The sequence below is a fragment of the Polyergus mexicanus genome, unplaced genomic scaffold (assembly GCF_030449975.1).
Source record: "Polyergus mexicanus isolate NDT 795.1 unplaced genomic scaffold, iyPolMexi1.0 SCAF_3, whole genome shotgun sequence".
Taxonomy (NCBI): domain Eukaryota; kingdom Metazoa; phylum Arthropoda; class Insecta; order Hymenoptera; family Formicidae; genus Polyergus; species Polyergus mexicanus.
The window spans coordinates 9,361,167-9,389,092 of record NW_027223323.1 but is presented as its reverse complement, the minus strand read 5'-3'; the positions used below and the strand labels follow the sequence as shown (position 1 = coordinate 9,389,092).

The window sequence follows — 27,926 nt, the reverse complement described above, 5'->3', positions numbered from 1 at the left end:
AAAAGCGGAGGAGGAAGAAACTAGAGGATAGAAATCGACGGGGCGTCGTCGAATCACGGTAGCTTTTATGACCCGGAGGGCTTGTCGAAGAGAAAGGTGATAAAAACAACGCACACAATGTGTAAAAGTGTAGGCCATCTATTCTCATTTTTGTCAGGTCGCGTACTACATACATACATCTTCGCTTCGTCCTGGCGCGCGATCTCACTCTCCTCTCTCTTCGTTTTTTTTTTCGAGGAGTCGTCAACGTGAGAAATATACAGCTAATTAGACAAACAGATACGAGAAGAAGAAGGGAAAATAAGTACAAAAAATTGCGTAAGACTAACGTCTCGGGGAAACCTTATTCGAGCTAAGTATCGTCGGGATACTCGACCACGTGTTTTCGCTCTTTCTCGTTTTCCTTCGGTTTTTTTTTTTTTTTTTTTTGCGTACTTTACGCAACTCTTTGTAAAAAATGTATCAATGTGAAAAACTGACCGACCGATACGATGAAATGGAATGATTTTTGATTAACTGATTAACAACACATGGGTTTCGATTCGATTCAACGAAGGTCCGCCGGCAAAAACCAGGCAAGTTCGCTTTTTTCCAACAATCGAGTCGTTCATTATTTAGCGCTCGATTCAGCAATAGTATATCGATTGATACTACGAATGAAATGTAAAAAGATAGGTTCACTGCTTCAAAATTTAATTGCCTTGAAATTATTCGAAATTAAAGTCAGTTGGAGACATACGTGATTTCAATGCCTAGCGCGTTTAATTGTTCAATAATGAAATATTATTATTATTATTATTATTACTTATTCTTAGTATGATTTAATGTAATTCTAGTATTTTGATCACACTGTAGTTATGTAAATTGCAAATGTTTTTTAAAACATTTAATTATTAATTGATTAAAAAATATAAAAGACACAGATTGTGTGATAATCTTTACTACAAATTTATGAAGGATATTAATTTTTGTTTTTGTTTTCTTTTATGTACAAGTATTTACAAAGACAATTTTTTAAATATAAGCCTTTTCAGAGAAAACATGTTTAAGATATATATACCATATATATATATATATATATATTACAATTTTTAATATGAAACATGTTGACATTCTCGCCGTTTCACGCTATAAATTCGTGCGAATTTGTAGACAAAGTAAATTGATACAAAATAAAGATATAAATAAGATGATAATATCAATTTTATACTTCTACTAATTACTTCTTCATTAACATGTTTCAAACTTTTCCAAGAAAATGGAAAAAAATGAATTTGTCTGACTTTCGCGACAGTATCTTTGTGTTTTATCGAGTTAAAAATATTTCTCGTGCAATTTTTTTTTTTTTTTTCCCCCCAGTGGAAAAATATAGACTTGTCTAGCAGTCGTTTATTTCTATTACGTCGTCCTCGCGACCGGGAGGATAAAATAAGATCTCTCTTCGTTCTTGGACACTTTTTCCGAGCTTTCCAGTAATATTAGAAAAAAAAGGGACTTGTCTGATCAGTGGCGGCTGACCTTCTTTCTTTATTCCATCGTAGAAAGGCGAAAGAAAGAGATTCTTTTATCACAGAATTTTTTTGCCTTCGCGAAATTCATCGAACAAATTCGCGAGAAGGACAAAAGGACAGAATATACGAGGGCAGTTCTAAAATCTCGCGGTTCCTGCTATTTTTTTTTTCTTTTCTAAATACACGAGCGATATAATAATTGACATTTTTTTTTTTCCACATGAGAGCACACGAGGCTCTTCCCCCTTCCCCCCCGCCTTCCCTCCCTCTTGCTTGGTCGAGTTTACCGCGCTCTATGCAGATAAAATTATTCACAAGGATCACAAGAGGATCCGCTGGAAACGGCGAGTCGCTCGAGACTCGTCCCGTTTTAATTATCTATAATCTCGTTTTCGTTTTCGTGAAGAACACACGCGTTAGCATGTATAGCGTATATACACGCACGTACACGCGCAAAGTTCTGTCGTTAAGCGCCCGTTATTCTCTTTACACATTTAATGCTAAACACGGCTGCCTTACAATAATGAAAACATCGTTTGTGCATTGTTCCGTGACATACAATTATCCGTTCCGTTAATATCTCGTCCAAACTAATTATTACAACGGATAAATAACAGTCGTAAGAGTAAAAGAGCATATTTTAATGTAAAATATGGCTTTTTAAGGATAAACAAAGATAGACAACAAAGATCTTAATTATTTAAATAATAATAATGTTCTTATAATATCGCATCTCGAATATCGTCCTTGTCAGATAAATATCACTCGGGATCACATCGTATTTAGCGCTAAATGTGACTATATAATAAAGAAGAAAAATGAGGAGATATTTCTAAATCTTCGATTGTCTCTCGATCTCGCTCTATCTTTCAATTGATTTTTATTAGACGAAAATTAACGAGAAATAACGCGATCGAAGTGAAATGGCGCTTTGTAACATTATAAATGCTCTGATATGAAACGCGACGTTAAAGCGGCAAGAATACGGGGCCCTTGTGCTTGTTTGCATTATCGTAGCATTGATAAGAACCTCGCGTGTGTGACTCACGCTTAGTAAAGCTAGAGTAGATCCCGATTGCGCAGTCGTGTATATTCGCGTTGCGTCTGAATACGGTACGAATCATATGTTTACGCACTTCCGGTCGTACCGGAATGACCACGCTTAATTATTTGTATCGCATCGGGAAGCGAAAGAGCCGAGCTGTCATGGTAAACGTTAATAAATAAAATTTAATTGACGATGAGATTCGCTCTTCTTTTTTGTTGAAGGAGGATGTGCGATCGATCGTTCGAGGTAATCGTGATACCCATGATGGTCATGACGCTCTATTTTTCGCGTATAAAAATTGTGAATTAAATTGTCATCGTTTTTAAATTACCATGACGAACCAAATGAGTCGTAATACTTTGTATAACGATATGTATTTTATTTTAATATAATGTAGAATTAATACTGTTAATATTACTAATCAACGAGGATAATATATTGATTAATAATAGTAACTACCAATTAATATTACCGATAATGTTAATTACAAGATGCCATCAACACTGTCCCTAATATTACGTTTCCGAATATTGGTAATGTCATAATTAATATTGTTGCGCGTTTGCCTAATATTATAACTTGATATCTGATTCGTTATCGCGTTCCGATATCACACATTTATTCTCGATCACAATTACCCCGATCGGCTTTACCTTCCACTTTGATCTCGCGTCCAAAGTTTCGATATCGCACCCGCTTGCGTTATCAGCGAATTTCAAAGATCGTTCCCCGACCTTACGAATGTTTACGACGTAGGGGCAACCGGTGTTCACGACTACCGTTTGTGATTGTGACCGTTGCCCTTGCTCCTGGGACTGTCCGAGGTCGCGTCGTTGGGCTCCCTCCTCGGTCTCAGTATGAAATTGAGATTGTGCGCGGTATTTACAGCGTAATAGACATTGGCCGAAGTGGGCAGTACCATCTCCCGATCGGGTAACACCTGCGCGAGGGTGTACCGATCGGGATTGCCCTCGATGCCGAGCTTCAGCATGGCGTTACGAATCACCTGCGGCGTCCGCTCGTTGTTCGACAGCATGATGGACTTGTAAAGCACCACGCCCTCCGTTTCCACGTTGTCCGTCTCCATGGTGACCTTGATGATGTAAAAGTCCGGTGAGCTCTTGTGCGAGTGGCTGGGACTGGATAGTCCGGCGAGATTGGGGGTGCTTCCGTTAGTCGGGACGGCGCCTGCCGGAGGCGCCAGACGGGTCTGATGGTTGCCACCCCCTCCTGAACCCAAGGACACGTCGAGAGAGGGTAGAGACGAACTCGAGGACGAACTGGACATTTGCGAGGGCGAGGTTCGCCGGTCCAACGAGTTGTGGGGCGAGCTCGGTAGAGAGTCGAGATCGCAGTAGAATTGGGAACTACTGGAGCTCGACGTCGACGCGATCGAGTCATTTTTTCGATGACCCTGATGATTCTACGAGATAAAACGATTCAGTTCGCCTTTTATCATTTTATCAAGATCGCTGGCAAATGAAATGGAATTCGCATAGTAAAAAAAAATTATAAGTAATTATAAATATTATAACTATAAATAATTATAAATGAAAAATGCTAACTTGCTTCTTTTTGCCGCGATTGTTGAGAGTGTTACCCGCTGGTGGTGACTCAATCTGACAGCTAAGCTTGTAAGCTTCCCGATCGTCCAATACCAATATCGAGTGAAACCAACGATTGAACATGGCGTCTGTATTGAAATTGTACGCATTCGCCGCGCCCTGTAAGAGCCGTATCCTCGCCAGCACCTCGAACTCTTTCCGTCTCTTGTCGAAATTGATGAGACCATCCGCTATCGTATCCGGTATTGCCGTATCGATCATTGTTAGATCAGTCAGGAAAGTGCCCAAATACGGTATCGTGCCATAGCTAATATTCTGAAAGAAAATTTTGAATTAAATATATTTGCCTATCTAAATATTAATTCTTACACAATTCAATTTATTTAAAGAATATTTTGAACCGATATTTCTTTTAATATAATTTAAATATATTTAATATAATTTACTGATTATATAATTCTAGAATTAAATTTCTAATTTTATTATAAAAAGCATATAGAGTACATTAATTCGGATATCATCGATTCGGGAAGATAAAATTAAAAAATTTTTAAATATAGAACTTCAATATTACACACTTTTTTTATTAAATTTTTATGTCCAAAATTTCATCAAAAAATTAAAAGAAAATTCACACAACACGACACTTACGCCCGCGTGAGTATTTTGTTTCTGAAAGAGCTTCTGCAAATGTCTATCGCTCCTTCCGGCAGTGTCGGCGAACTTGGCGGTGCCTTCCTTGATGAGCAGTTCCCTCTGCGTCCATGCGTTATTTTCCTCGGAGAATATCCTCTCGAGTTCCCGAAAGAGCTCGTGCTTCTCCCTGGGCATGCACTGCCAGCACTTTTCGAGCCGGTACACGGGATTGCTCTGGAGGCCGGAGACAATCGCCTTCAGGCTACTAAAGTTCTTGAGGATGCGTAACTCCTGCGCGATATCGATCCACGTCTCGAGGATCCTGGCGCGATCCTGCGACTTGAGCGTCGTGTCCGTCAGGATCGTCGAGATGACGCGTAGAGATACGGCGTTGAATTGATTCACGGTCGCCACCACCGTGGCGGCCTCGTGACTTCTCGAACGATCCTTTCTCGACCAGACGGCGCCGAGGCATTGATGGGCTACCAGCTTCTTGAATACCTCGGCGTCCATTCGTGTCAGCTGCTCGGCAAAGTGACGGTGGGGCACCTCCGGGAAGATGTAGTTTCCCCAGTGATCCGACATCGGATCCGGGGAATCGCGCGAGGGCAGCCGACCATTGTCGTACACTATGCAGGAATCTGAGAAGAGAAAAAGAAAATTCAACTTAAATTTAATTTAAATTCAAAATGAAAATTCATATCAAGGATATAATGCAGAATTTAATTCAATTTATTTGTTTTTTAATCAACAAAATTTATTTTAAAATTATTAATTGTTGCAAAATCGATATTTATTTGATTTAAAAAAAAAAAAAAAGTTTCAATTAATTTACAGCTTCCTGAGATTGAGACTTTAATTATAGGATCACAAGTGAATTTTAAGTAAATTTTTATAAATGAATTTTTTTATATATAAATCAATGTAAACAGAAGTTCCTTTCGGGAATATTTCTTGGAGCTCGTTTTCTGCTTTTTACTGACGCTTCGGAAACGTCGTTTATTTTGAGAATTTTTGGAACTGAATCGGGTTCCGTAGTTCTTAAGCGAAATCTGAAAGAGTGAAAGCTGAGTCCTGCTGGTCATGTCGATACAAACAGAACGGTGGACCCTCAATTCATGTGAGAATGCCTTTGTGCGAGCGTAAGCTGCCCCTGCTTGATCTTTCACTGCCACTAACGTTCAGGCTCTTTCTATTCGAGCATCCGATAGATTTATTCTTTCGTAACGCGATAAATACCGCCGTTTACTATTTTCTACATTTTAAAAATATATCGTCGCAACGATCTTTACGAGACCTGGTTATTATCCGACATATGTGCATAGAGTGTAGTCTGTCTAATCTAAACGTTTTTCCTGCGTAATTTTAGAGAGAAAGTTTCATAATAGTGGGTTGTACAAGAAACCCGTAATATACAATCTTTCTCTTCGATACACCTGTAACGTAACACTCAGACGGATGTTTTACTCGCTTATCGCGATTCAGCGAATTCACGATAAATAAAACGAGTCGCTACATGAGTCATTACGTTCCTATTGCATAAGCGATGCTTCTCGATTCTGTTGTCAGAATTTCCATTCGAGGTCACATATGAGATATACATGCCTTTTAAATACAATACAACGTAACGTGCTTCAAAATATCACTTCGTAATAATTTATCATTTAATTAAAAATTTATTATTTTATATTTGCGTTTTATAAATTAACAATTATATAAAAATATTGATTTCATCTTCTTGTTAAACTTTGATTTCTATTCGAGGTCATACATGAGATATGCTTCTAAATACAAGGTAACGTGCTTCAAAATTTGCCACATTTTACAATTTATTATTTAAATAAAAATTTATTATTTTAAATTCACGTTTTATAAATTAATAAAAATTATATAAAATATTAATTTTATATATATAATTAATTCGTATATAAAAATATTAATTTTATCTTCTCGTTAAACTAGTTAAACTTTGCTTTGAATATGAAAATAGAAAGATAAATCCGTGTCATATCACTTTGAATAAACTTTGATATTGAAGAAGGAATTACGTGCGCGAATATATAATCTCTTTTACATAACTGAACTAAAATAAAATTCGTGACATGACAGGGATCGTGCCGCGGTCATCGATCCTTCTAAAGCTCACGATAAGGTTCGTCACTCGTTAGCGAGAGAACCGAGAGCGTGACATTACCTATCTGATCCTCGCGCTGAAAGCGGTGGAGCCGGTGCCTGGCCTTAAGCTCGAGCTCGGAGCCGAGGAGGCGCCGATGCGTGAAGTCGAGGAGCCTGGCGAGGAGGGGGTGATTGGGGGGCGACTTCCAGTCGCCGGGATACGCGTCCAGCCAGACGTGCAGGGCCTGGATGAGGGTCTTGCGATGCTGCTCGCAGCCCCCGGCGTTCACGTCCAGGGCGTCGTATCGCGCGAGCAGCAGTTCGAGGACCTCGCGCGGTGTCGTGAACGCCCGATAAGTCGCCAGGAAGACGTTTATGTAGGTGGACTCCAACTCGCCGTCGTCATTCGCCAGGCTCTCGACCAGCCGCTGCACCGTGCCGGCTTTCAGGAAGCGCACCCTCACCGTCTCCCATTCCAAATGCGAGATCTCGTCGTCAGAATCCTGCAAGGATTCGAAGTAAGGGCTCGGACTATTGAAATTTTTCGATGTTGCAAGAAACGTACACTATCACTTGGAATTTTTATTTATTAAAAAGATAGAATAATTTATTATAGAAATTTATTATAGAAATTAAATATAAAATATAATTTATTATAGAAATCAATCAAAAAATTAAAGAATCGCGCGAAATTAAGAGAAAGTTCTTAAACGAAAAAGCAGGGGGTTTTTTTTTTTTTTTTTTTTCTTTTGACGTGAAAATATGCTCACCGATGCCGAGAGACTCCTTGTAGGCCGATGATATCGGACCTTCTTCAGGTACACCGTGTATATGACGCCGTCGCCCCTCTCCTCGCCCCATAAACGCCACGTGGGCTGCGAAAGCAAAAGATCGAACATTGAACTTCGTCGTGAGCAATCCGTAATCAGTGGATGTTGCTGACACTAATGGGATCTATAACGAAGAAGCCTTCGGGGATGATCTACGCTTCTAATTTCATGACAGAACCACCAGCCATCTCCTGCCGCGAATTAATACGTAGAGCGATTAAACAGGATAATCTGGAGTAGACAGAAATGTTTCGCAATCCCTTCTCTCTGTGATTTAATTGATTTATTTGTTGTGTCAAGTAACCGGGATTGATATTTTAGTGATAACTTTACTGCTGATTATTATTATCATTATTCGGTAATAATTGAATTTAATTGGGAAATTAAAATTTTCCACAAAATTAATAATTATATATCGATGTAATTAATTAAGTCGATATTATATATATTAATTATTGATGAGCAAAATTAATTACTATTAATATATGTATATATGTATATAATTATCTTTATTTAATCGATAAATTAATATAAATTATCTCTTCTCGAGAAGAGCTTTACATATTACTGAATATTAATTTTTTCAGATATGCTCTGCCATTTCCAGCTTTTTTATAATCTTTCGAATTATTACGTTACGTCTGTTAAAGCAAAGAAAAATATTTTGAAACAATTTTTATGCAAAAATAAAAATACCGATAAAACAAGAGATGAATGAGAAAAGCGTTAAAAGTGAACGATTAATATCTATTTATATAAATTAAGATTATTAAAAGCAAAAAAAAAAAAACCATAAATTTATATATTAATCTTTGCGTGACTTTTGATTTAATGAATAAATCATAAAAACGATGAATCATGTTTATGCTTAGTAAATATGTGCTCACTAACATGTATATATACATGCAAATGTGTTTTTCAACAGTAACATTCTATGTCAGCCGGTCTGCATAATTAATTACAGCTTGATAAAGACTTACTCATAGCATAATGACATAACACGTAAATATAAAGGTAGTTATTCTTTGGCTAAGATGATCTCGGCTTATCATCTATGATCTATGTGAAAAGAGATCGTAATTAGCAATCTTTTTCGCGACACTCTTCGAAACTAAAAATGGCATATTAAAAATAACGATCGGCTTTGTTTCTCCGAACAATCTAATATTAAATTAAAATATAATGAAAATTCAAAAATATTGCAGATTAAAAGATTAATATATAGCGAGTTGACTTAAAATAAATATATATAAAGTGTGTGTGTGTGAAAAATTATAACTTATGAAATTTATATAAATTATTTCTATTATATTAATAACATATTAATACAACAATCTTTCGTATTCGAGAGACTTTGTTGTGACTGATGATGGAATAGATATTGGAATGCGATATGGACATCTCGCTCTTGTTTGCTTGGCATTGAAATTCCGTAAATAAAGCAGGACTCAGAAGCCGTAAGAGGAGCTTAATGTCAGAATCGGGCGTGACAAATGCGAATTTGCGTCGACATAAGAGATCGCAATGAAGCCGTACATTCAAATTACAAACAACAATCAAAGCGGCTGGAAAGAAAAGCGTGTCATTGCCACTTCGATTTTCTTCGCGTCTCTGAGAAAAAACTTCGCGGTAAAACGGCTGGAAACTATGGAGTTACGTCGTACCTGTTTCCCTCGTATTCATCAAGAAAATTTAACTTTGTTACAGGTATTATTTAAAAAAATATTTAAGAGAATTGTATGATTTATTTTAAATTTTTACGCGTAGAATTATAAATTGAATTGGAAAATAAAAGAGAATTAGCGCTGAGACGTGAAGTTAATATAAAATGAAGTAATAATTAATTCTCGTTAAATGTGGAAAATTCTTATTAAAATGCACAAGATATCTATTTTTGGCTGTATAATAATTTTTTTCTCTTGATAAAAAATTGATTCAAATCAACTTTAAAATCAAGTACTATATTAATATTTAATTTATCTTATAATTTTTAATTTCATACAAATTATTTCCGATTTATTCCGTAATTCAATTTAGTCAACGTGACGAAAATTTATCGCGTTAATAATTTTCAAGTCAATTTCAACAAAAAGAATTTTTCATTGAAAAATTTATTACTTAAACTAATTCATTTAGATAGACAAATTTCTTGTGCGATTTGAATATTATTTAAAATTAACATAGTTAATTTTAAAAGTTTAAACAACAAGAAAATGTCTCCATGCTCTCGCAGTGCGAACGAGACTTAAGAGAAGCTGGGGGGGACCTCAAGTTCACCCGCTCATGCCCCGGAACGGCCGGGCAATTAGACCTGCTCGCAGGAGGAACCCGAGTCACGCTCGGGTTCCTCGTACCTGTATGCTCGTCCTTGGGAATCGCTTCTCCGGAGTGTCGATTCACCATTGTTCCACTGTAAACGGCACGAGCCGGATCTCACGGGGCTAGTTTTTTTTTTACGCGAAGAGACGCGCGGGATATTGCCCGATCAAGGCTAAATCATAATTAAGAGAATTTCCGGTAATGTAAATCCTATAGAATTATGTAATATTATTAATCGATTGTCTCGAGATAATATAACGTTTCCCCCCCCCCCCTCCTCGAAATATTTCTAATTTTATTGGTGCAGAATAATTTGTATTTCCAAAACAAATATTGTAGTATGTGTATTTAAAATAAATGATCGAATTCGTGAATAAGGAAATGATTTCGCGACAATCGGGAGCAACGACTTCCAGCAACGAGATATCCGAATTTTGCTAGTCTCGCTGTAAACGGATTAAATATATCAAGGAAGTAGAGCCGTGATTCGCGTACGTCGGCAATCGATCGGGGACGAATGCAAAATTCACGCCATCACCGACCATAAGTAAATTGGCGGTGGTATAGCCAGATTGTTCGTCGCTTCTGAAACGTCGAGACATTTGTTGCGAAAATGGCGGATCTAGTTCCCTGACGGCGTCGCGGAATTTCAAAAATGTCCCGCCGGGGTCAACGGTCCGTCTCTCTCTCTCTCTCTCTGTCTCTTTCTATCTGCGCGATCCCAAAATACACCCCATTATTCCCCGTCAAATTCCCGCGAAAAGCCACCATGGGATCGGCGGGGAACGTGGCTATTCGAGAGCAGAAACGCAGATGGTTGAAAGTCTTTGACGCCAGCTGCATCGACTTTGTAAAACATATCCATATCTAGATTTAAGACTGACGGACAGAAATGTGTACAATCTTTATCTTATCATTTTGACGTTTGTCTAGTGAAATTCGAGATCGATCATTTTCCGGAAATTTTCCCAGACAATATATGGTATATCTGATAAATAATGTATACACTCTATTATATCTAGAATTTAGATAATAATATGGATAAATATAATAGATAATAATAGTCTTAATGATAATTAACGCGAGACAATTGAAAATTTCGATATTAAAAGTTAATAAAAAGACTCGCTTTTTTAATAAGTTTACCAAAGAAATGATTCCACGGCTGAATCCATGGCTAATACATTTAAAGCAAATTGTTTTCGCAGATTAATCGTTGTCGGACGATCGTCTTTTTCCATTCGATAGAGCGATAGACGATACAGTTCCGATGGCATTCTGACCCTGATTAAACGATCGGCATGCATGTGTGACATGTCTCACATATACGTGTACAATATGTAAGAATTGGTATGCAATGTAATTCGAAGCACTTTACACTCGTTACTTGCAAAGTTTCGGGCATGGAGATTAATATAATTACAATGCACCAATCGCAAATATATAAACGTAGTACGCAATCCTGTTTATCATGCGTCAATTTAAAGACGATGACGAAAGCAATGGAAAAAATTCATTATTTCCTTCGTGCATCTTAATATTATTAAATATTCTTTTGTCGCAAAATAATATTGCTAGCGCATGCAGATATATAGAGTGTATCGCGAAGAAAAATATTTCTCTAGATGCCAAACCTTTAGTGTCATTAATTTTAGCTTCGTAAATCTTGAAAATATATTATATATTCAATTAAAATTGAAATTTTATTTATTTAATAAATAAATAATTAAGACTGATAAAAATGTGTAAAGGAGTAAGAGTAGATTTGTTACAGTGTTACATGGCGGATGTCATTTTCCGCGTTAAAAAATTTTTCGATTAAAATTCTATTGTCTATTTTCTCGAAAAACATGGAGAGAATATTATATCGATACACCCTATGAAAAAATATAATAAATGATTACATCAAGCACATTTACAACAACAAAAGCGCTCATAAATCAATAAACTGAGAATATAAAATCACGTCGCGGCACATACACGAACGAGATATGATTTTATCGCGATCGATACGTCATCGTCTCGTAATCTCTCATCGGGATCCACAAACAAGACCACTTGCTCCTTCGAGAAACGCGCGAGTCATCAATGAAACGAAGCCTACACATCATATATACGGGGGATACAGCCATCCGTCCGGGTGTTTCTTTACCTGTTGCACGTACCACTGGGTGGAACTTTGGCACTTCCGGTGACCGCTTGGTTTGCAGGGTGCGCAGAGCAGGAGGGGAGCCAGTTTGTTTACCCCCTTGGCGGGGGGGACAGCGCCGGTCGCCGGTGTGGGCGACGCTGTGGGGCTCAGCCCGTCATCCCCCCCCAATACCGGCCACAGCATCCACGTGTTTTACCCTCTTTGCCTCCGCTTTCTCCTCCTCTACCCTCTTCGTTCGGTGTTAGCCCCCCTTCCGTGCTCCCTCAATATTTTTTTCCTCGCGATGCCCTTTGCTCTTTTCCGACTCTTCTTCTTTTTCTTGTTTTTCTTGTCCTTTGATACTCCTCTTTCGGACGCGATTTTCCTCCGGAGAACGATACAACGAAGCGATACGAGCTCTCGTGATGCCTGTTGCCGGCGAACTAAATCGACGTCTGTCGACGTCGCGTCATCGCGCCTCGGTGTCGATGACGATGGTGACATTCGCGCGCGATCGCTCGCTCGGGATGCAGGAGCGTATCATCGTCTCGGGGAAGAAGCGTATATCTTCGATAGCCTGCAGCTGAAGTTTAAAGTTTCGATTGATGGAGCGCGTCTCGATAATCAATATTCGCGGAGTCACTTCGTCGTTAGTTTGCAAATATGCAAGATAAAGTATAATTCTATCATTATATATAATTGTAGCATATAGTCAATTATTGATTTTTTATTTCTTCTTGGCATAAATGCATTCTCTTCTCTCCATTTATAAAGATATGAGTTACAAGTTTCTAAATAGCTTATAATCAATTCATTTGCTAATTTATCTTTGTGTTTTACTTTTATTCTAAATATCTAAAGTTCTCAATATCTGAATTTTTATCGAAAAATTCCGAGACAGATCTAAATCATTTGGTTCTCAAAATTTATATAAATTTTGAATTTTGTTTCTAAATATTTCATATGTTCTATATATTATACAATATATAGTGATTTTTATTCTGAATATATCTGAAGAATCCAGGTAGCAAATGCACATCATTTGACGTCAAAATCACATGCGCTTGTTAATTGGAAAATTAAAAATATAAATGCATATAAATTTAAAAATATACGTGTGAATTAAAACTCTTTAAGAGAGATAATCTAAACATTTTCAAATGCGTTTTAAAATAAATTGATTCAATTATGAATGACGATCGTGAATATATATGTATAATACTTGCGATCCTGAGTAACAGAAACATAGTGATACATTTACGTTTATCGATGAGATTAATCATTCTTAATTGAAAGCTTACAGAGAGAGAGAGAGAGAGAGAGAGAGAGAGAGAGAGAGAGAGAGAGATAGTCAAAGAAAACAAATCTATAAAGAGCATTTTATTTCGCGAATGAAAAACATACACCTCCGCTTATCAATAGCTCTCGATAATTAATTAAATTTAAAAGGTCGAAGGTGACGCGCATATGTATTTCCGGTGTGCGTATCGCGTAGGCAGGAATAACGATCCTTTGATTACGTTACCTTTCGAAGTTAAAGGGCGACATGCGAGACAGCGTTGAAAGCCAAAGGGCATCAAACGATATTTTATCGGAAAAAAAAAAAAAAAAAAGGAAAAATATACTATGGAAACGCAAAGCGATTACATTTTATTTTTTTCACTTTATCAAATACAAATACAAGTACAAATTATTATTTAATTATTATAATTATTGGCATTTAATTTATTTGATTAGTTTAAATAACGATTAGATTGTGTATCTTGTAAAATGGAAATTTTACCGTTCTGATGAACCTGTTCGTGAGAAATGATCTTAATATCAAGGGTTAAATGCATTTAGGTCTTTACAATGTGAAAATGTGACGCATTAATCTTTTCAATTGTCAATTTGTGACGTAGGTCGCCGACGCGTTTCGTTCCGCTAATGGACGATAATCTTCATTCCGCGAATTGTTTGTCGAGACTGTAGGCACGATACTTTTATCCAGCGGATCGAAAATTGCAAAGCAGAAATAGAAAATCGAAATAACGTTGACAATGAGTGTGTGAAAAGAAATATTCATGTTTAATCTCTTGGAGTAAATATTTTCGGAATATTTTTAAAAAAACGTAATCTAAAAGAAAGCACATATTCGTATGCATTGAAGAGCGTAAAATCATTTCAGAAATATGCTTGGGAGTTATCTTTAGAAAAATGTATATCCAAAGATATCTTGCTCTCGAAATATTCTCTCGGAAAATAGAAATTCCAGAATACCTTGGAAACATTCTATCTCACAAAAAAAAAAAAAAAAAAAATGGAATTGAAATTATGAGGATATTCTTTGATTAACAATTCCCTTCGATTACAGCTTTACGCAATATATCTTCATTTCTGGAATAAAACTCGAAAAGGAGAATTTCACTTTCGTGAAAAATTCTCTTCTATTATACAAACGAGATAATATATCGACCTTTGATTGCGGAAATAAAAATGAAAATAAAAAAAGAGAGAGGAAACATGTGCCCCGGACTCTCCGGGGGATTAGGTTCCTTTAATCCGAGAGATACTTGATCGTCGAAATTCGATTATTGCTCGCGATTGGATTTCGCCGACTGGCACGAATGGGACGGACCGTTCTACGATAGCGAGATTGGCCCTATTAAGTAGAATACAAACGATGATAAATGTGTCGATGCCCGTCGACGCCTCGTTCTGACAAACGATAAAACGATTAAATGATAAAACAACACGCCCCGTCCGTCGCGATCGCGACATGACACGAGACACCAAGCTGTTCGTCGCAACCTTCACCTTTCTCCAAAAACGCGACATAAATAATAAAAATGTCTCAATTTTATCATATATCAATTTGTCTTGATTAAAAGTAGTCCTAACACAAACTTTTTTTTCGATCTCGTTCATTTTATTATAATGATTTCTGAATTAAAAACAACCCCATGGCATTGTCTTTTCTAAAGTCAAGTTAATTTTGTCATTTGCTTTTAAATCAAATTTAATTACATTAATTTTTTTAAAACCTCGATCAAACTTTATTTATTAAAGTTTGATATTTAAAAGGATTTTATTTTATATGCATGTAAATAATTTTGAGAAAAAAATTACGATTTTCTTGCAATTTTTTTTCCCTTGCGTTATAATGGTATTATTTAATATAATAATTAAAATTCTTTTTCTTTTATTCTGATCGTAACAAATATTTAATATTAGAATAAATATACGACTGGATCAAGAATAATTTTAAATCAACTTTTTCAAATTTTTCAGTAATATTTAAAAGATAAATTGTTTGTCCAATTTTATTTTAATAATGACAAATATCGCAGTGATCTAGGGGCTCATCTCTCCAAGAGAGCATATGCGATTGGATTGCGTTATGCAACATAAGCATTGTTAAGTAAAGGGAGGCAGCGCGGCTTGTTTCGTGGCAGCGGGAAGTGTTTGACCCGTGTTAAGCATTTCGCGCTTATTTCTCTCTCTCTCTCTCTCTCTCATTTAATAGCTTTAATGGCATCGATGTAAAACCCTTCATTCGAGATGGGAAGCAACCTAATCGCTGCCGTTCCCGTGCCGGGCCCTAAATCGGCCATTAATAATAATCGCTGTCTTCATTAATCCTTATGCATCCAGTGCATGGATTACAAATTTTTCTCTAGCTACGGGTTATTGATTTTTTAGAAAATATTTTCTGAATGTCAACAAACGCTTTTCTGCGATATTTATTTTTGCAGGAATTAATATTGCCAATGAGATTAATAACGACCATAAAAAATTACATTCTTCTTTATGTAAATAAATTAAAATACAGATAAAAATATTTTTCTTAATTATTAAGATGACTCAGATTACCTTTAGTAATCATATTTTTCACGCATTTTATATAATGTATATTTGAGAGCAAATATTATTTATTTAGATATATTTCTTGAAGTTTTGCTGATTTCTTCTTTTTCGGATGAGCGTGTGATAGAAATGCAAAAGTGTCACGTGTCAGACACAATTAACATTGAGACAAATAGGCGTATTTTTGTGAATTGGGAAACGAATACCTAACTAATGGGTTACTCGGTTAGTCATTCGTGCACGTGCGCATATGTATGCGTATATTCGCACGATTCAACAATAACTGGTTATAGTCTTTCAAGGTGTTTCTGCAATCAAGCCCATCGTTGCTCGGACAGAAATATTTTTCTTCTGTATGATTTTTATCATTTTCAATATATCATCTGTCAATCTTATTAATTCTGTAAAAGATGCGTGAAAATTTGTCGGGATCTTTAGAGTGACATATATGAAGAGCGTATTTGTGAGAAAATAGATTGTTAAAATCAATCTTATCATCGTTAAACGAAACGATTGCTGTCTTGAATTAGGAAGCGCGATCTCGAAATAGCAGAGAAATCGACAACGGAAATGATATCCGAATGATTACATCGGCTGGGTAAAACAATACACATATTTGATATAAAGAATTATACTGAATGAATATATGTACGCATTCATAAAATTATTTTTATGTTTACAGCGCCAAGGATAATCGCACTTTATAAAAGATTCTAAAGATATTTCTCTATATTTAATATTTGTGATATATGATAGAGCGAAAAGAGATCTTTTCTTAAATTTTTAAAAAATATAAAAATATATTATTAAAAAAAAAAGTAGGTAAATCTAAGATTTTTATTTTTAACGAATATAGTTTCTTTATATCAAATTTTCGATCATTTTTACACTTGTCATTAATAGTCATAATTATTTTTTATTATTGATTTTATTGATAAAAAATCTTAATATTCTCTCTCTCTCTCTTTTTTCTCGTTAATAAATTCTGAGTCCTCAAAAAGAGCGCATATATTTAGATCATTTGTTAAATTATAAATGAAGATTTTTACATAGTATGGTGTTATTAATATTATTATGTGATACGAGAAGTAAATAACGACGACAATGTTTCATTGATAATTCATTGTAAAATATCGATTGTTCTAAGGAAGCAGATCCAATCCCGAAGAAAAAAGAGTTGCGTCTCTTTACACAGGAAAATAGGAATTGTGAACTTTTTGCTTACTATTTCTCTGAATTTCATGAATCATTACACAGCTGGATCGATTATAAACACGAACAAAGTGCTCCAATGCGCGTGATTCGAGCCGCAATTGAAAGAAAAGGAAAGCTTTCTTTGTTCAATAACGTGTAATATTAATTAAAATTTTTGAAAAATATTTAAAAAGTTTAGAGAATCCTTCGGTCGAAAAATTAAAAAAAATAAAATAAAATATTTTTAAAAAGCGATTTTGAAATCACAATTCTGTAAATGTTCGCGAAATGATCGAGCATCGCTTAACGGGAATTGAAAAAACACACTGGTGTGGAAAACTTTCCGTCAAAAAATATCCTTTGATTAGAAATATCCTTTGTTTCGATTACAATAGAAATTCTTCAATTTTCCATTACAAACACGCCCGATGATCTCAGCGTCTCTTAATCACCTTCGTTTTTTTTTCTAATCGACAACGATGAAGTGACTCTCGCGCGGGATCGAAGGAACAGCTGCTCCGATTTTCGTTACCTGCGGATCGTGATTCGGGCCAGGTGCGAGTGGTCCGCGTGTGCGATCACCCGAATCGGATTCGTTCGAATCGCGAACTGTATAATACGACCGGTTCTCGCAAGAGAGAGAGGAAGGCCGAAATGACCGCGCCGTTTGCCGTCCCGACGCCGACTGACGCCGATCAACGACGCGGCGCGTTGCGTTGCGTTGCAATGCGTGCAGTGAGTCGAGGATGCACTGACCACGCCGCCGCTACGTTAAGATCAGGAACGTATCGTCGATATTCCGGATCCAGGGGACGAAAAATGGCGAGGATACGTTTCATGGGGATCGATTTTACAATTAGAATTGCTCGAAAAATCAAATCATCTTTATTAAATATTATAATTAATATTAAATTATTTTTTAATTGAGTATTATATGTAATATTAAATCATCTTTTTATTAAATATTATAATTAAAGCATTTTTTTATTAAATATTCTAATTAATATATGTATAATTTATTCAATATATCTATACATCTATATATACTTCATCTTAATTGATAATATTATTTATATTTAGAGGAAATTTTTCAATTAAATTATTTATTTAACATTTTTGAAACAGTTTATTTTTTTTTATAAATATATAGTTTTGTGGAATAAATCGAAGCGTGATATCCAATTTATCTAATTTAATATTCTAATATATAATTAGGAAAAAGTTATTTTCTTTTGCGAGATAAAATTTACTTATCATTTGCGTTTTTTTTTTTTTTTTTTATAAGAATATCTAGAGAATCGGTAATAAACTGGCGAAAATTGATATACATGAAAGAACTAAAGTTCTTGCGTTTTATATCCTTCTGTTTGCCCAACGGGAACGGCTGCAGGATATACGGCACATGACAGACCCACACACGCATGACCGTTCGCGAGTCTTTGATGAGCCTCTTCTACGCTTTCTACACACAATTCTGGAAACACGGAGGTCTTTTATGATTATTCGTAATCGCATCTTCATCTAAAGATGATCATGTAAATTTAATTTGCCCCGCTGATCGACATCGACACAGCATCGGTTCTATAAATGCCAAGGATTGATATCAAGACTATACGATTATATTATCACGAAACCAGATATTTTTATTGCGATTTTTCTCAATAAACGATCAATGATTATTGATTATTTCTTTCTTAAACTTTTATGCAAATTAATTTTTTTTTTTTTTCAATCTGTGTTAAAATGCGATGCTAAAAATCAATGGAAGCTGCGAGAATCTCCTTTCATGGACGAAAACAGAGACTCTTTCATCCCCATAAAACGACGGTCTGAGTCATCAAATCTTCCCCATATATGCTACCGTCTCTCGGGGAGAACGAGTGACATTGTAAGGGTGGCGGAACGAATCCCAGACGGCCCCCATGAAATTGAACCGTAGGGAATAGTTGTCACAGATGCTATCTACCAAGGGCTTTTCCACACAAGCATCCTTTCATAAAAATTACAGACGTATGGAAAAAAAAAATGATTCTATATAGTCGTACAAATTTTTCCCCTAATAATTTTAATAATATTAAAATTTTGAATTTAAGAATTTTCTATCTAAAGAATGTAAATTAAATTTCTGTAGAAATTTTTAATGGAATAATTTAATTTTAAGTATAAATAATGAAATAAAAATTTAAGTTAATTAAAAATTAAATTTAAGTCAATTAAAATTTAAATTAATTTTAAGTTGTTAATTGTAAAATAAATTACTGGGAATTCTAATATTTAAATTATACTAAATAAATACTTCTGTAAGATTTTTGAATGTAGTTTTATCCCTTCGGCAAAGCTAAGTGGTGATTGCGAATTTCATCAATTTACTCTTCAGAAAATAATTCGTATGCGGCCTTGGATTATTGCAACAAAATATTACGATCATATAAATGCAAACGTCTTTAAAGACGGTTATAATTGTCCAGTTGGTCTGAATTCGAGCAGGCTATAACGATCGCCATTAATTTCTTTCATTATCTGACAGAACTCGTGACGCCATCCATGACGTGGGAGAAGGTGTTGCGCCGTCGTTGCGTCATCACAACGTCATTGTTATCTCGTGGAACGAGGCGATCGAATCGATCTGCGCACTCGGAAACCTCGTTAATTTTCACTTTAATCGAAACTGCTAATACGAAGCATTTATTGCAAAATAAATGAAATAAATGAATTTTTTCTTTGAAATAAAAAGAAAAATATTAATTTAATATTTATAACAATTTGAATATTTTAATTAAACATTTGTAATAAAATATTTTATATAACGATCAGTTTTTATACAATATTATATATATATATATATATGAAATTATTAAAATTATGAAAGTAATACGAGAGAAAAATATAATTAATTATAAAAATAAATTTTAAAATATTAAATTCATAATTTTAATAATTTTACGGATCTACAAAACAGCAAATGACCTCTTGCCGGATTTTTGGCAAAAATTTTGCCCTCGGCGAATTGACGTTCGTTCACCTCGAGACGTTGGTAGATTGCTTATTTTACTCTGCGGAGAGAAAGAAAGCGGTTTCTCAAACGAGAAGCCGAAGAAATTCTAGATTCGGGAATGGATCCCAGACGATTAACATATTTACAAATGGCTGTTGGACTTGTTTAGGCCCGTGACCAGAATATCCTCTTCGGGGTCGCAAAATATAAAAGAAGAGCTAAGCAACCGTAGTGTTTCTTTTCAGTACATTTGTAAGGGCAAAAAAAGGAAAAAGATTCTAATGATACTTAAAAAAAAATACTAAATATATCAGCAATTTTAATTATTTCGTCTATTAGAGAAATATGAGAGAGGGAGAGAGAGAGAGAGAGAGAGAGAGAGAGAGAGAGAGAAGGAAAACATGATGTATAAAATATCTCAGTGGTAAAAGCATTTTCAAGTTCATCGCGTTAATATACGCTTAAAAAAAGAAATGAGACGGAGAAAGAGAAAGAAAAAAATTCCAGACTCTGGCATATATGGTATATATATACATATGTAAAGAGATAGAAGTGACTTCTCTCTTTGCTCGATTTCAAATGGGAACGAATGCCACGTGCTCGATCAGTGGTAGTCAATTTATCTACGCGTTATCGCGTGTTGATTTTGATAAATAAATTCCGTTATTCGAAAATCAAAATAAATTACTTCGATGAATAATCATTGATGTGTAAAGACCACGCGCATGAGGACCATGTGCGGAGCTGTAAATAAATACACGGCGCGCTTATAAATCCATCATAGAATTCTAATATTTATTTCGTTCGGTAAAATTGATATACACAGCGATTAAGATACTTGTATGCTCGTGTAGCTGTGGATAAATCCGATCGTATTGATAGAGATTTGATGAAATGCTGCAGTCTATTAGACTCGCGGCATCACGAAGTTCAATCTCTCGTTCCATTCAATTCGAGACGGTAGGAAAATCGCTTGATTGGCGAAAGTGTAGAAACTCGAGACAACTCGATGCTCTCATCGTTTTACTTTCGTTCGCCGTCGTTCACAATAAGAGATTGCCGCGATAATTAAGCTCGACGAATGCAATTAAGTCTCGCGGTCGAGCGATCCAATTCGACCGACGCACAATAGCCGCGAATTTACATAAGAAATCCACTTGGGCCTCATTTTAATACGTCGTCCATGCGCGAAATCATCATCGCGATTATTTTCAACGAGCGACCTTGAAGAGTTGCAATGTTTCGCGCGAGAACGTGACTCAGAATCATGCGTGTTTCACGCGTGAACGTACCTCCTCCAAGCTGTTTGTTTTTTAATATAAAAACATGGGGGATTGTTTGATATTTTTAACGCATGTTATTGAATTTTATTATTCAATATTAATTTGTATTATATACGTATATATTAAAAATAGAATTAACGTATTATAATTATATTTATTATGTTCGATTTTGTAAAAATATTCTTTTACGATATACTTAATTTCTCAAAGAATGAAATTACGATCTGAATGATAGATAAGAAATCGAAATCGCGACAGCCAGGGGTTAAAGTTGCGCGTAGTCAGACAGGATGACATTATCGTGATTACGAGGCTATTTTTTCCTGAGAATCGCTGACGGAAGCGATATATTGAAGTCAAGGTCGAACTCGTCGAAACAGTTAGCGGTTTCAAGTCGGTCAGGTCTCGACACCAAGTCAGAGTTAAAGATCAATCCGGATGAAGCTGAAATACAGTTAATACAATCGGAATCACGTCGAAAAGTATCATACTTTACGCCGCAAAATTCCGTTTCGTATAATGCTAGATACGTATATAATATATCTGCAATTTGTACAAGGAATATAAAAGTGATGGATTACTGCATGATTTAATTTATAAACTTATGTTTGTATTTATTATCTTATTGATGAATTTTTTAATTCTTTAAAATATTAAAAGATTCACTATTTTTAAGAGTCTTGTTAAATTATTAAAAATTAATTAATTAATTCTTGCAGACATATCAATTAACAATATGTCATCATTAACATATGATTTTTATTTGAATCGAAAAATTTTATTTGCCACATAAAAGATATAAAGAGATAAAATTAATTTTTAAAATATAAATAAAATTAACATGAAAAATAAAAATATTATACCGAGCGAAAAGATAATTAATATCTTTAATATTACGTCATAATTATTATAGATTTTGCGCGAGTCGTATCTCGAAAATATTTTTTACATAATAATTTAATTAGCTTCTTTATTTTATATATGCGTGTGTATGTGCACACACACACACACACACACACACACATACCATATTGTTCAGAATGTGTCTTACGTTTCCTTACGTGGGCTGCAACCTTAAGCGCAAGTATGCCACATGTGTTGCATTCAAACAAGCAATTGGGCTCCGCGGAATGCTGGCGAGAGCTGCTGACGGTCAAACATTTGTATAAACGTTCGGCTTGTATGTGTAATAATGGTTTAAGCCAAGAGAATCAACAATACTACAGACGAATAAAGAAGAAACGTTTCATTAGTTTGTTCCGCATATATTATTTAGCACGTCAATACACACGGTATTTTCCGTGTTTTTTTAAATATTAAAAAAACAACCGAGTATATCTATTGTTTCTTAAAACATATTTTAAACATTTTTATCGGGTATATTTCATTGTAATAATAATTTTTTTTAATAAAAATATTTTCTATAATTTTATAATATTATTATATAAATAAAAACATCACTTTCTCTCTCTCTCTCTCTTTTTAATTTTACATAAGTAATTATATAAATTATATATAATCGTATAAATTTTTAATAAGCGTAGACATATCTGAAGCAAAATAATATCGAGTATATCTAATCGATTTTCAGCTCCAACTTAAGTAAAGCCTTCGCAAGATTAAATTAGTCGTGCAAACTTCAAAGAGAAGCTTGAGTCATTTAATAATTGTCACGATCGTCGCATTGAGGATCACTTAGCCTTCTTCGGATGTGAAAAACGTGTTAATCGCTTTAAGTGGACCTAAATACCCGGATCGGGGCTAAGTTTTCTATCGAGGCAACTGTAAAGGCTATCCTCCTTTGTGTCTCATTCTTGGCTGATCTCGCTTCGGCAATCTCAGTTACAAGACGTTTCTCCGCACGATGTTGAGTTTGAAATATATGATCTCTCCGCGCGAATAGAATGATTGCCCCAATTGAGAATGATAAGATACAAGGTGTGCAGGAGCTATGCGTACGTTCCAGTTTATACTCGCTCGAATCGATCTTCTCACGTCTCGTCCCGTGAGAAAGGCGGATATCCATTCTGAATTCGCGCCACGGAACGAGAGGGATCTCTTTTCCTTTCCGCGACTCGCGCTCCTTCCATCTCTATACAACGTGCGATTCTTTTCGCACGTCGGAATCGCGAAAGTACCTTGATATCGTGGTACTCGCCATCGCGGTTTCTCTACAAAAATGTAACGCGCGATAAACGATAAAGTTTTATCAAAATATTAGATTAAATTTTTTCTGTCCAAAATTATAATATAATTTATAATATACAATATATTTATATTATTCATTTTAATTTATAATATATTTTTTATCCAAAATTTTAATATAATATTATATAATTTTTCTACAATCTTGTAATAAAAACCTCCGTGTATCTTTTGCATATACATATGGTATATATATATAAGAATATTTCCAACATATTATATTATTACTCTATTTTTTCTCTATGTTATATCAAATTTATTTTTCACATACAACGAAATAATAGTAGACTAAATAATTTTTTTTTAAATTATAGATGCATAAACACTTGTAATTATAGGAAAAAAAAAATATATATATATATATATATGTTTCTCGAGAAATTTCACGCGATCGTTCCGGAGGAACGCCAAGCTCCATTCCAGGACCATATACGATCCGACCTTAATTTTTCCTCGCACATTTTCCTTCGCCTACCTTCTGGTTACATTCCGCGACGCGCCTCGTTAGACTTGACACGTATTACTTTGCATTCCTGTAAGCGTCAAGCAAGAGCGCAAAATGCGATTCGCCGAAGCGGATAAATCGGCCCCATCGTGAGATTTTCAAATTGGAACACTCTGCTTTTCCGATTTGGTGCGGAAACATTTTCGGAAAGTGGAAGATTTATCTGTCTTGTAGAAACGAAAGGGAGCATCCGAATATCTAGAATATATTACCATATAATCGCACGTCAAGTATTCGTATCAAATTAAATTCAGAATCTATTGTATTTTAATTATTTGCCTAATAATTTATTTAATTTTGAGAATTAGAAATTGATCGTTACTAACTTTTGAGATTTATTAATGATAATAATAAGGCACGTTAACAAATTACAATAATTTAATATATTTAAATTTTTATATTTTATTAATTAATATATAAGTGTGTCGAAATTTTTCCACACTTTTTTTAGGAAAAGAGTTTACGTGAAATCGTTGAAAATGATAATATTACTTTTATCATTTTTAAGGCTTGATTTACGTGGAAACCTCTTTATGTTTAATGACTCAAAAAATTAATTCACATAATTTGACGTTTCCGTTGAAAAGAAATCACTCAATCCATGAGAATCGCGGCGACTATTCTGAATTACACCTGGTATTTACGCAGCTTTTCGCTTTTCGATACGATAACAAGGCAAAACGACGTCGTTGAGATCCAGGATGAGCATCTATCATAAACGCTAACGGCCTACTCAATACGGATACGTTTCGCGCCGAAGCATTCGCGATAAGTCGATATTCACGGAGACACGACATGTCAAGGTCTAATGTCGAGCGGTGTCGAGGAGGATAATATATCACTCTTAATTTTCCATGCACATTATACGGATATGGAGCCGTCGTTACGGAAACGTTTCGTCGATAGAGAATCATTGAGTTGTCCTTTGCGAACCTTGACATTTAAAGTACAGATAAGGACGCGCGGTAACGAACGGAAGGAAACGCGCGACGTGCGACTGCGAAATTGCGATTGTGATTTAGGAACTGTCGCAATCTCGACTACAAACTCTGCCGAAAAGTTATGAAACTTTGAAACGCGAAATAGAGAAGACATTTTGTGCAACTGCGCCGAGCGGATGTAATAAACATACAAATTGTGTGTCGTGCGTGGTGTGATGCAGAAAGGCTCGGCGCGTGTAAATGTCGTTGAAAAAGCGACGGCGGAAGTGAAGGTAGAAATCGATCAGCGGAGCCAGTCAAGTGTCAAATTCTTATGTCAGTTCAGTTTAACCGCCGCGTAATTACGAGGCTACAATAATGAAATTTTTTTTATCGACTAAATTCTTTACAAACTGTTTTCCTTATTTTAAAACTTTCGCGCAAATCGTATCAAGAATTTTAAAAATGTGAAAAATGTTTTTCCCCTTGTTTTATATAATACATCAATTAATTATTTGAGACTGACATGCATTTCCTTTTTTTTTATTTATTTATTTATTTATTATTTTAAAGAAGAAGAAGAAGAAGAAGAAGAAGAAGAAATTTACAGAAGACTCTATGAATACTTCAAAAAAGTATTTTTATCAATTCTCAAGTTTCAAAAGCATTTCAGAATTTTTAGTGCTTCAAAAGCTCTTTACAAATATGTCTTTTTCGAATATGATTTTTAACAGAGTGATATTTAAAAAAAATTAAATATACGGGCGTTTACACGATCGAACTGGCAATTTATAGTTTGATTCTTACATCACAATGTTTCGATCATACGCTCTTGGTCTTTGTGACGTAACAATCAAACAATAAATTGTTGGTTCGATCGTCTTTACACTCGTCTATTAATTTATCTACTGGCGACATCTCAGAATTAAAATTAAATATATTTTTTGGATGTAAAGAAATTGAGAGAGAGAAAGAGACAGATGGCAATTTAAAAAATCTCTTTTATAAAAGACACAAAATAATAATTATTATTTTTTTCATTAAGATAAATATTTTTCTTTGCACATGCGAATTTATAATGACTAAGCTTAAAAAATTTTATATTCAATTTTATTGATAAAATTATCGATGCAAATGCCGAAATAGAGAAATGGCGAGCTAATTCGAGGGCTGTTGTTTTCTCTATCGATCGCCTCTTGAGGCGTCGCATCTCCGGCAACGAAAATGCACGGTTCGTGACCGCGTTACGTCAGGAACGGGCTTTCAAATCCAACCACAATCCTTCCACGCGATGGCAAAAGAGATGGAATAAGAGAAATAGAGAGAGAGAGGGGGGGGGGGGGGAGGAGCAGAATAGACTTGGAATATATTTTCATATCTTAGAAGCCACGTCAAGAAGACTATCACTATATATTACAACAAACGAATGTAAAAATAAAAAAAAAGTCAGAAGAAAAAGAAGAAATAAAATGGAATAGATTTGTATTAGAACGTATTTTCGTATCCTGGAGAATTTAGTATAAATATCTGCAATAAATAATAAAAAAAATCTAATGGTATAATTAAACAGCTATAGATGAACGGCGCGTGGGAAACAGGAAGGGACGTTAAACCGCGAGAACGTAACGTGGGGGCGATAACAAAAAAAAAAAAGAGAAAGGTATGATAATTACCAAGGATTCGTCCCCATTGTCAGCGCTCATAGCCCTCCGCTGGCACTAGAGGACCCCGAACTCGCTCCTCGTCTTCGTCGTCTTCGTCGCCGGGTTGCTCGTCGCTCCTCTTCGCGGCTTCGCTTCCGGCAACAGCAACACGAGCTCGTCATTCTGCATTGAACTCTTGTTCCTCCCGAACGGGAAGATTGTTCCCGAGGGATTCCGCCTTTGACAGCCGCTCCCGGTCTAATCTATCATCCGGCATCGCGCCACGACCCGGATGATGTTGAAGAATAGCTTCTTCTTCTTCTTCTTTTTACCGATTTTTTTAAAGAGTATCGGGCACAAATCAAGAACTATTATAAAAATTATTATTTGAAATTTTTTCGAAGCAAAAACGATGAAGAGGAAAAAAGACTGAGATGTTGAAAAGAATAAAGAAATAAATAGAGAAAAGGGATAATTTATGAAAATATTAATTGATTGGAGTAATTGTGATAATAATATTAGCTATAATAACGTAATACGTATTATAAGTAAGAAAAAAATGTAGGAGATGATGGTTGAATAACAACTACGGAGTAATCTTTTATGATATTTGGATTATGATTAGAAAGGAGAACGTTTATTGTGCAACTGGATAAAGATTACAGGGATCTAGGGATATAGGATCATAGTGGTCGGATAGGGATATCTTATGTCAGGTTAGGTAAGAAAGGATAACTAGGGCTATAGTATCGATTATATGATTTCGTTGGCTTTTAGGAATATATTTTACACCGCATTCCGAAATATATCTTCGTATACTTCAGTCTTTCTCTTCAGAGAATGCTTTCTCCAAGAACGAGATAAAAATCCACGAAAGCTTGGAGCTTGAGAACGAGATGGGGAATAGCGTTGCGAGAGAGACGAGGAGAGGATACTGACGCATGAAACGTCAACGACACCTTCGGGCACGTCGTTGCTCTTCTCTCCCTCTCTCTCTCTTTTCCTGTCTCCTTGACATAACGAATTTCCCCTCGGAACTTCACTCACTTCACAACACCAAGTAATCCTCGAGGTTCGTATTTCACTTCAATACATTTGTTGAACGATCGCTGTATCGAGGCAGATCGCAAACGTAAGCGAGGACGAACAGGCGGCGATTTCTCTCTCTTTCTCTTTCTCT

At 35.3% G+C, this 27,926-nt stretch overlaps 1 protein-coding gene across 4 annotated transcripts; it reads right to left on the bottom strand.

Moving 5' to 3' along the window:
• Positions 1–117: 117 nt before the first annotated feature.
• On the bottom strand, positions 118–27,926 carry Rgl (Ral guanine nucleotide dissociation stimulator-like). Of its 4 annotated transcripts, none has more exons than XM_070292985.1 (7): positions 26,777–27,926; positions 12,177–12,738; positions 7,646–7,750; positions 6,955–7,378; positions 4,776–5,401; positions 4,125–4,439; positions 118–3,982 (listed from the first exon to the last, which is right to left on the bottom strand). In XM_070292985.1, exons 2-7 carry the CDS (start codon positions 12,357–12,359, stop codon positions 3,335–3,337), a joined length of 2,301 nt encoding a protein of 766 aa, XP_070149086.1. In that variant the 5' UTR covers positions 12,360–12,738; positions 26,777–27,926; the 3' UTR covers positions 118–3,334. The 4 variants fall into 4 exon arrangements, with proteins under 4 accessions (XP_070149086.1, XP_070149085.1, XP_070149087.1 ...); XM_070292984.1 differs by lacking the exon at positions 26,777–27,926 and adding an exon at positions 17,728–17,819; XM_070292987.1 differs by lacking the exon at positions 26,777–27,926 and adding an exon at positions 17,728–17,819 and having other exon boundaries at positions 3,470–3,982; positions 4,129–4,439.